At 37.3% G+C, this 10355-nt stretch overlaps 1 protein-coding gene across 1 annotated transcript; it reads right to left on the bottom strand.

Annotated features, from left to right (window-relative positions):
• Window positions 1-6623: 6623 nt before the first annotated feature.
• LOC104593409 (polygalacturonase-like) lies at window positions 6624-9758 on the bottom strand. Its single transcript, XM_010253222.2, has 4 exons — window positions 9080-9758; window positions 8376-8665; window positions 7400-7628; window positions 6624-7155 (listed from the first exon to the last, which is right to left on the bottom strand). The coding sequence occupies exons 1-4, from the start codon at window positions 9506-9508 to the stop codon at window positions 6937-6939; spliced, it is 1167 nt and encodes a 388-aa protein (XP_010251524.2). The 5' UTR covers window positions 9509-9758; the 3' UTR covers window positions 6624-6936.
• Between the last annotated feature and the right edge of the window lie 597 nt (window positions 9759-10355).

The raw sequence follows: 10355 nt of genomic DNA, 5'->3' as shown, positions 1-10355 counted from the left end.
AAAACATGTTCTTGAACTCCTATTTTGTTTTCAAAGAGAAAAACAAGTTGACTTTGTTTCAAAAAACAGTACATGTTTTTGGAATGACTTAATATTAGTTTTTAAAACAAAAACAGTTTTTCTAGTATGAAAATTATATGATTCATGGAACATGATGTTGAATAATCAAATGAAACTTGAAGTGAAAAAAAAAAAAGAATTAATCAAATGAAACATGTTTTTGAATCCAGATTCAAGAACATGTTTTTGGTTTCAATTTTGAACACAAAAAACACATTCAACCAAGAACATGTTTCTTGTGTTTTTGTTTTGAGAAACACTCTGCTTTCAAACAAGGTTTTGATTTGTTTTTGGAATCAGCAATAAGAAAAACAGTTCACATTTATGAAAACAGGTTTTGATTTGTTTTCAGTTTTGCAAATAGAAAACACATGCACAATCGGTCAACCAAGAACATGTTTTTTAATTTTTGTTTTGAGAAACAATCTGTTTTTAAGCTAGATGGTTCCAAAAATTTGTATTGGTTTCAGAAACAAAATCCAAAGTTTTTAAAACCGACACAGAGGACGAACCAGTCAGGGGTCTAGTTCCCGGGTATCTGACAAAAAAATAAAAAAATAATAACGGTCAAAACCGTTTGAACGGTTAACTGCCCGGGTCAGCGGTTTGCTGACCAAAATCAACGGCTTTTGGGAAAAATTCGGTTTTGGGGAAAAATGGAACCGGTCACCTGACTGGTTCCCGATTTTTCTGGTCCGACCATCCGGTCAAGTCCAGTTTTTAAAACCATGACAAAATCAACTTGTTTTTCTCTTTGAAAACAAAAGCAAAGTTCCAAGAACTTGTTTCTGTTTTTATTGCTGATGTGGATATTTCAAAAACAAATACAAAAAACATTCATGTTGTAAAGGCACTCCTCAATATGATTTTTACAATAAAAGATGGCGAAAATTAAGAAGATCGGTTATGGTAAAAGATAGTCCTCTACCTCAGGAATCATGAAAAAATTTCCATCGATCTGGAGGCATAGATACTGAAAATTGAAGTAGCATTAATGCATTATGTCCAATCTTATTACCATAGATTGCATTGGTTGAAGAATGGTAATGGTGATTGGACCTTAGATCTGAAGATGATTGAAGACAGTATCTGCAGTTATTTTAAGTCATTAGTCTCAGCTGATCAACCTAGTTTTGAATCTCTGTCTGAACACTTACTACTTGTATTAGCTTGGATGAGAATATGCACCTTTGTGCTCCACCTATAGATGAGGAAATTAAAGCAGTTCTTTTAAGTGTGGTCCCTTCTGAAGGCTCTAGACCTTGATGGACTTCATTTTCTATTCTATCGAATGGTTGGAATGTTGTGGGGAAGAACCTTTGCCGTTCATTCGATCTATGTTCCACGATTCAGCTCACATCTCATCAATTAATGGCATTGTCATTGTTTTGAACCCCAAAAAGGAAGAGGTACAACTGCCTAGTGATTTTTGGCCCATTGAATTTGCAAATATTACCTACAAAATTGTGGCCAAGATATTAGCTAGCGGCCTGAAGCCTTTGTTGCACAAGATCGTCTCTCCATATCAAAATGCCTTCACACCTGGTAGACAAATACTAGACAATATAGATTTGAAAAGGGAGGTGATGCACTCCATGAGCAAACGCTCCTCAGGTACGAGCTAAAGCTTATGACTATGTTGGATGGTCATTTCTGCTTTTTATTGCATGAAACTTTTGGGTTTTTCTAAGGAGTTTTGCTCTCTTGTGAAACATTGCTTGGCTTCTTCTTCTTCTATTGGCGCACCCAACAGAACATTCAAACCAAGACTGTTCTCTATCTCCATACTTATTTATAATTTATTTGGAGTTATTTTCTAGAATGCTAATGGAGTCCATCATGACCAGTGAACTCAAAGGGTTTAAAGTTGGGAGGTCTCATTCAAGCGAATCATTGGTTTTTCACACATGACCTTTCGATTTTTGGTGAAGCAAATATGATTGAAATTCAAAAACTAGAATCCATTCTTGAGCTTTTTTGTGGTTGGTTAGGGCAAGTGGTGAACTTTGACAAATCTTCTATATTTTCTTTAGCAAGAATACACCCACCTCCTTAAAGGCAGCTATTACATGAACCGATTGGGAGTGATTGAAATGAGGAAGGATGATGTGCACTTGGGAGGTCCTCTTCTTAATGTTACCAAAAGGCATTCATCTTGGAGATTTATTGTTGATAAGGTGAATTGAAACTTAAGGGGTGGAAATCTGGGATTCTCTCTCATGCCAGAAAGGCTACTCTCTTTAGATATACACTTGCATCCTTACCCCTTTACCATATAGTCAGATGTTGTATTTTGATTTCTATTTGTCGAGAACTAAACTCTTTATGTAGAGATTTTTGGTGGTGATTAGACCTGTTCATGGGTCGGGTAGCCCGATGGCTCGGCCTGGTCCGGCCTGCACCCCGGTCGGGCTTGGTCATGTAATTAGACCCGCAGGCCTGACCTCGGGCCTAACACAGTAAGCCCGATTGTGTTACGGGCCGGGCTCAGGATTTGTCAAAAAAGCCTGGCCCGACTCAGCATTATATATTTTATAAAATACATAATATGTATTTTATATATTATATAAAATATATAAATAATATAATATTTATTGAATTATATATATTTATAATTTAATATATACATTTTTTTATTTTTTTCTTTATAATTTCTCTCTCTCTCCCTCTCTCTCTCTCTATTCAGCCGCTTCAGCAGTAGTAACAACATGAGCTAAATTTTGGACTCAGGCCCAAGCCCGGGCTTCGGGCTTTTTATGAGGGTCGGGTTCAGGCCCAAGTTGTAGGCCTGATGGTCGGGCCGGGCTTGGGCTCGGGCCTTAAAAAAATCTGTTAATACAGAGTGAAAGCCCGGCCCAAGCCCGGCCCGGCCCATGAACAGGTCTAGTGGTGACCACACATGCCTTCTGTGTTTTTAAGGTGAAGAAGAAATTGTTAACCATTTAGGTGGTGTTTGACACCGTGTTCATCTTGTGGGCGGGACCACGGTGTCGTGGACCAGTCCCGTCCACACCCCAATATAGAGTCAACGGGAAAAACTCGAGGATACGTCCCCTCCATGGTTTATTTTTGATCCCATACTTCACAGTCTCTCTGAAACCCTATTATCTGTTTCACATTGCCGTTGGAGGTCTCCACCGCCTACCTGCTGAATCTCTCCACCGCCCGCCTGCTGAAGCTTCTCCGCCACTGCAATTCTCCACCACTGGTAAGTTTCTCTCCACTCGCTAGTTTCTCTCTTTCTCTCTCTCTCTCTCTCTCTCTCTCTATTTCGCAAAGATTCATATTTCCATAGACAACCTGATGAAAAAAAGACAAATGAATGTTAGCTCATTTTTTTTATCAGACAAAACTGATGAATCTTAGCTCATTTCTCTCTGCTCGCTAGTTTCTCTCTTTTTCATCAGACAAAAAATGAATGTTAGCTCAGGAAAAACAACCGCTATTTATCAGAAATGAATGTTAGTTCTCGAGGAAAAACAACTTGCAAATGAAAGGTAGTTTGGTTTCATATACGTAGCTTTCTGTATCTTTCTGCAAGAGTACTGGCTGTTCATTTTTTTTATCAGAAATGAGCTTTTTGTAGCTTTCATTTCTATCAGAAATGAACTAAAAAAATGTTAGCTCATTTTTTTTCTATCTATGTAACTCATTCCAAATTTGATTGGGCCGACAGTGCATCTTTGAAAGGTAGTTTGGTTTCATGAGACAATTTCATGTTGAGCGTCTTGTCTTAAAGCAAATTCATCACCTGATGAGAAAACCTTGAAAAACAAGTTTGCAAAAGTTTTTTATATGCTGAGAACAGTAACCTCAACCTCTCAAGTGTTGTTAAACAAAAGATTTCACTTTGATCATTAGATCTCTTCCTTTTTAAAGAAGGGGTCCAGGGTCCAGAAACTAGGGGAGAAAAAAAAGATTAATTTATGGATTCTAATATGTAATGGATTGTTTTATCAAATTTTTAAATATTATTTTTAAATATTTAAAATATAATTTTTTAATTATTTTACTATTATTTTATAAAAAAATTAATATTTATTGGTTAATATTAATTCATTGATGCATTTTTCAAAATATTTATCATATAAAATGCAAAAATTAGATATTTATGATTAACTGTGTATATTATTCATAAAATGTATATGAGATACATGGAATCAAAAAAGTGTGGTGTGGATTGGTCCACACCACGCTACAAAATGCTATTGTGGGTGTGGGCTGGTCCAGTCCACACAGTTTGTCCACAGTTCAGAACAAATGTGGACTGTGGCATGGTGTGGATTGGTCCCTGCCACAAGGTGTGGTGTGGACTAGTCTACACCCACCAATTTCTCATCCACACTATAAAACACCCCTTTATTCTTTCACTACCTAGCAGTCCATCCAATTTGGTTTGCTTCCTCAATGGAAGGCATTGAATATTTGTAGAATCATATCTTACATCAATGGTTAGAAGAATAGTACTATGTTGATAGTCTGTGTTTAAGAATAAGCCCATCAATGATAACTAGGTTTTGATCTCCATTAACACTCATTTTTGATATCCTAAGGCTTTGTACAGAGGATAATGGATCTTCTTCAAGATCTTCAAGTTGTCCCTCACATATACACTCTTTACAATGGTCCAATAAACTTCATTAAAATCAAGGGAAATTCCTGATCAGTACCCTGCACTTTGGCTCCAGTGACAATTTGATCCCCAAACTTTAAAATGCGACAATTCAGTATCCGAACTATCAAAATGTGACAATCCAGTACCTACCGTTAACTAGTCCGTTACTCAGCTATTAAGTGACATTTGAAAAGTAAAAAAATGCCCTAAGAATGTCATCTAATTCTCTTTATCAACCATCCAAACATTGACAAATAAAATGAGCAATCCCAAATTCTAGATTCTTGTAATTAGTCACCAACTTCTTTGAATAGAAGAGGCTAGGATTTGGGACTGTTCAGTTTTTTATCAACGTTTGGATGGTTGATAAAGAAAATTAGATGGCATTCGAAGGGCATTTTTGACTTTTCAAATGTCACTTAACGGCTGATTAACGGATTAGTTAACAACATGTACCAGATTGTCACATTTTGAAAGTTCAGGTATTAGATTGTCACATTTTGAAAATTCAAATACTGGATTGTCACATTTTAAAATTCGGGGACCAAATTATCACTCCAGCCAAAGTAAAGGGTACTGATCGAGAATATTCCCTAAAATCAGTACATATGGTGCTTGGAGCTTATCCCATTCAGCAGTAGGGGTGATTGTCAGAAATCATTACTGGGAGGGCTCTAGCCATTAAATGTTCCTCCCTTGAAGAGTTCTCGAAGGCTTAAGGTGTATGTGCAAAAGCAATACAATTATTCTCAAATGCAAATATTTTTCTATTTGACATAATCAATGTTTTCCTGTGTGACATTAATGAGAATGGCACATGTTGCTATTGCGATCTAACCAGATAAATTTCTTATAGACCGAAAGGGTTAGTGAACACTGTCTACCATTTTACTGGTAAAAGCTCTATTTCTACAATTATTTCATCAACCTACAACCTTATCCCTTTGTGGATCATTGAATAGTTTTTATTTTTTCAATTAGGTTATTGGAAGAAGGTCAAAGTTGTTGAAGAGCCCCCAAGAGAGTACCTGAACCAAAAGATACAGAAGAAGAGTCTGACTTGGAAGAAGAGGATGAAGCCAAGTTATTTGTCTCTTCTTCCTTGCTGAAAATCACTTTGCTGTTTATGATATGTAGATTCTAGACATTCCAATCTTGTGGGGTTCATCGTCCACAACTGAAAATGTAGAAGAAAAAGGGTCCAAAGACCCGACTGTATAATCCAGAATGGGAGAGAGGAAAAAATGAGATAGGAGTGAGAATTTTCAGATAAAGCCCATTAATTCCAAATTCTTATTTGCAGATGACTATATGTTTTACTCAAAAACTATAATTGCAGCAGTCATTAATTAGACTCAAAGAAGTCCTAGAAAATTATGCAAAAGCCTCTTGGTTGCTCTCAAACTATAACAAGCCAACATTGGAAGTTGGTCAACCTAAGTGATTCAGTCAAACCCAAAACCCGAAAATAATCAAATGGCTGTCACTTGTGTAAAAATAAGATGCATGTAATGTGATTTAAACCTTCACCACTTGTGTAAATAACAACTATTATCACTACCAAACTATAAGCTTATGACTAACTTATTTGTTAAGTGGAAGTTAATTTTTTTGTTTTAAGACATAAATATAAGATTAATGGATTTGGGCGGATTGGATTGGGTCAATGTGGGTTTGGATTGAATTCAATCCATCTAATTTTATATAATTGGGTCATTAATAGGTTGATGGGTTAGATGGATTGAGTTGAAACTCAGTCCAAACCAAACCCAACCCAACCCGCTCAATTGCCAAACCCAAGCCAACCCAACCTGCTCAAAATCATTTAAATTGTGCTTGCTTGCGGTGTAATTAGGACTGATGTAATTAAACACTTCGGTCATGTATTTGTTGGTGTTTGGATGGAGTGTATTTAAATATTGAAAATCAATGTAAAATTCCATTTACATCATCAAGTTTTGTATTGATAATTGATATAAATACAGCTACTTCGATAAAAATAGTGTAAATATTTACATCGATAATCATACTTTTCAATTTACAACGGTTCATAACTTTAAATCAATCGGCGTACAACTCCATCGGTATATTTTTACTTTTACACCGTATTCAAACACAGCCTTAATTGTTGGACCCAGTTGGACATTACTTCACAAAAATTGATCAAAATATCTGGATGCATCAGAGGATTTTTTCTAAATGGATCATTTCTATCATTCTCTAAATTTAAAATTGAAAGATCACACATTGGTTGTGTTTTTCTACAAACAACTTGATGGTTGAACTAAGCCTCTGGCTATTCCGCCTGCATTGGCGCAAGATGATTCCACGTTTTGGTTCTTGCAACTGAGTTTTATATCTTCTAATGTGATATCTGTACATGGGTGCTTGGAGCTACAGTCCAATTTCACAGCCACTTGTGTTGCGGACGTTCCTTGGATGTGTTTGTATGTCACCTTGCTGATTTTTACGCCTGATGCCTGTATACATTATATCACAACCACTGTTAGTAAGCTACTAAGCTACTCTTTCTTTTAACTGGGTAATCATGGCCCTAGAGGCCCATGTCCAAGCCCATCAAGTAAGAAATAATCCTTGGATCTCCTACCCACCCCTCATTATAGCTGTACATTGAGAATATCTCCCATATTTGCATAGGGAGACGTTCCCAATGTACAGCTATAGTGTCATGTGGGTAGGAGATCTGAATTGGTGGTAACGTACCTGATCAGGGCAGCCTACGTTATGAGGGCAGTAATTTTGGTCAATTATAATGGGATTCTGGACATTCTCCATGGTGGCATTTTGGAAAAGGACCCCTTTCACAAATCCGTTACTGGGCCTTCCCCAGCTCTTAATCCTCAGCCCATTTTGAGTACCGTTAAAAGTAACGGTTTTAACTGTCACGTTTTGCACTCCCGGTTCGTTGAGAGACCGTCCAAGGCTTCCAATGCTGCAGAAAAATTGCTTGAGCAGTGTTTCCCATATCAAAACAACAAGACATATTCATAGTTTTAATTAATTTCGCCGAAATTTCATGAAACTTTGCAAGATCTTCACTTTTTTGCTCAGCATTTGAAGATTTCAATGAAAGTCTGGTGTATTCAGGAAAAATTGACGAAATAACTAATAATGATTATGTAATATACATAAAATTATCTATTTTGATCAGCATTTGAAGGATTTTTAAAAGATTGAATATAAAAAATGGAAATTTAGGTTTAAATATGTAGTAGTCTGGATATAGAACAAATGTGGTGAAAATTGACCATTTGAGGTTCATCAAAATCAGAATCAAAACGGGATCTATTCCCATAATCTGTTTGGTTTAAATAGAAATGGGAATGAGAATTGGAAACAGCTGGAATGGGATTTCATTCTTAAGGGAGAGGAGAGGGAATACCATTCCATCAGGAATGAGAATGGGATTTTAATTTCGCCCAACCAAATAGTTGAAATTGGAATAACCCATTTCGATTTAGATTCCAAATCCAAACTCCTATTCCCCTGAATCAAATGAGCCCTGAACATTTCAGAAAAATATATAAAACTATGAAGAAAAAAACTTAGATGAAATAAATAAAACTTTAAGAGAGTGAAATGGTTCTGTACAATCTCACAGAACAAATGAATCCCTCAATTCATAAGCTTTCGTATTGATGCATCATGTGCAGCACATAGTGCAAAGAGTATATCTCACCTGATGCCATGTCCAGGTCCACAAACGATGTTCTCGATCCATAAATTGGTCGTGCCGGGGCCAATTGAAATGCAATCATCTCCGGTCATGATGTTTGATCTCAAGATTGTGACTCCGGTCGACAATTCTACATGAATTCCGTCGGTGTTGGGGCTGTTGCCTGAGGCCATGATCGTGACCCCCTGCAAATAGACGTTCTGGCAACCGTCGATAACAATGTGGAATAATTTGCTGTTTATCGATGATAATCCTCTTATCACAATGTTTCTTGAGTTAACGAAGGAAAGAGACTGCATAAACAAGCATTGGTAAGGCAAAATTATGAGATATTATAGATTCTCCTGGTGGGTATCTTAGGTTCAGAAAGTTATTTATCTAGGTAAATGCATTTATTTGAATATAAGTATTTTTTTTTTTTGAAAAATGTTCTGATACTATCATGGAGATGTTTCCAATACAGGGTGGGGATCTGCTGTGGGATGTTGTGGGTAGTCCCTTGTGGGGAGGAGATGTGATATCGCAGATAAGAAAATATATTTTCTATGAACCCCACAAAAAAACATAAATATCTTGCTTAATAGAAACCAAAATCCCATATCACTGACCAGCTTTCCCCCTCTACAAAAATCCAGAAAACCAACAGGTCCTTAAAAGAAATCAGAGTTTAGATTATTTGTTTACGGGTTTTTGAGAATTTGGTGTACCCTGGCTCCGACTGGGCAACTCTTCCCTGCAGCCTTACAAGCCCACAAAGACGACCCTTGCCCATCAAGGGTCCCTCCAGAAATGGAAACTCCATTGACGCCCTGGAATGTAAGCCAGTATCCAGAGCTGCCGAGAGCCCAGTAGTCGGACGGGGCCACCAGTGTCCCGTCGATACGTATTGTGATGCCTGTGCTTCTGCATGCTCCGCTGAAGACTGCATGGTTGAGTAAATATCTTCCTGGTGGCACGTAAATCATCGCCGAACTGGCCGAACCACAGGCCCCCGTCCATGCATTGAGAAATGCGCTGGTCGAGTCAGTTGTGCCGTCTGGTTTGGCACCATAACTGACTACGTTATAACTTGCTGTTGAATTGAAGAAGAAAAAGAAGAAGAGAAGTGGGAGAAGAAAATTCATGGGCTTCAACATTTTAATGAGAGAGAGAGAGAGAGAAGGGGAGGAACTGAATGATGGAGACGTTTTTAGGAGGCTTTTCCAGAGCTATTTATATATAGGATTTGATGGTGCTGGAAATGGAATTAATAAAGGAAATAAACACTGTAAACTAATATTTAAAACCAGAGATTATGGTTAATTACATATGCCATCCATTAACCATTAATGGTTAATGCTGCTGCATGCTCCACCATATCTAAACGTTGATGCATGTAGCCATGCACTTCGGTTCGCCGGAGAGATTTCAAATTCTTGATCACTAAAAAGGCCAATAGGTCGTTGGATTAATATTGTAACAGCTCGATTGTCACTTTGTTATAACTTTGAGGGGTTAGGTAATAGCTCGACAAGACGACAACAAATCATAAGAAAAAAAGTTTGGGATTTTCTTTAGCTTTTCTTATTATTCTAACAGAAATGAGCAGTAAAAGGGGACTTCTAAAAAGGGTTTCTGTTGAGGAAACGAGATGAATGTTCTTCTCTTTGGATCTTTCTATCACTTTCAACGGTGCAAGTGCACCACTCACGATGGACACGGTGGGTCACGTGCCCGAGCCATGACAATGCCTCGTTTGGGCCACCATGAGCCAGTCACTCTCAACATCAAGGAAAGGAATTAAGGTATTCTCACTTAACTAAAAACAAAAAAAAAAAAAAGAAAGAAAGGAAGATGGGTCTCTTCTCTTAGGCATTGCATTTGAGCAACATCGATCTTTTATTCATAGACTCCCTCAATTTGCACTTTGTGTATTACTTTGGGCTTAGTCAAATAATGATCTTAACCAGTGTTTTTAAACGGTTGTTGATTTGGATGGTTGGA

This window comes from Nelumbo nucifera, chromosome 7 (genome assembly GCF_055504915.1).
Source record: "Nelumbo nucifera cultivar China Antique chromosome 7, China Antique-T2T, whole genome shotgun sequence".
NCBI classification, from domain to species: Eukaryota; Viridiplantae; Streptophyta; class Magnoliopsida; order Proteales; family Nelumbonaceae; genus Nelumbo; species Nelumbo nucifera.
The sequence above is the reverse complement of the archived record's forward strand: the minus strand, read 5'-3'. Positions and strand labels throughout refer to the sequence as shown.

Bases quoted from the DNA above. Each gene is read 5' to 3' on its own strand.
- LOC104593409 (XM_010253222.2), bottom strand. From the start codon at position 9,508: ATGTTGAAGCCCATGAATTTTCTTCTCCCACTTCTCTTCTTCTTTTTC. The intron at 8,666-9,079 runs GTACACCAAATT...TTGTTTATGCAG, and splicing joins GTTGCCCAGTCGGAGCCAGG to TCTCTTTCCTTCGTTAACTC. The intron at 7,629-8,375 runs GTGAGATATACT...ATTTTTCTGCAG, and splicing joins GGACCTGGACATGGCATCAG to CATTGGAAGCCTTGGACGGT.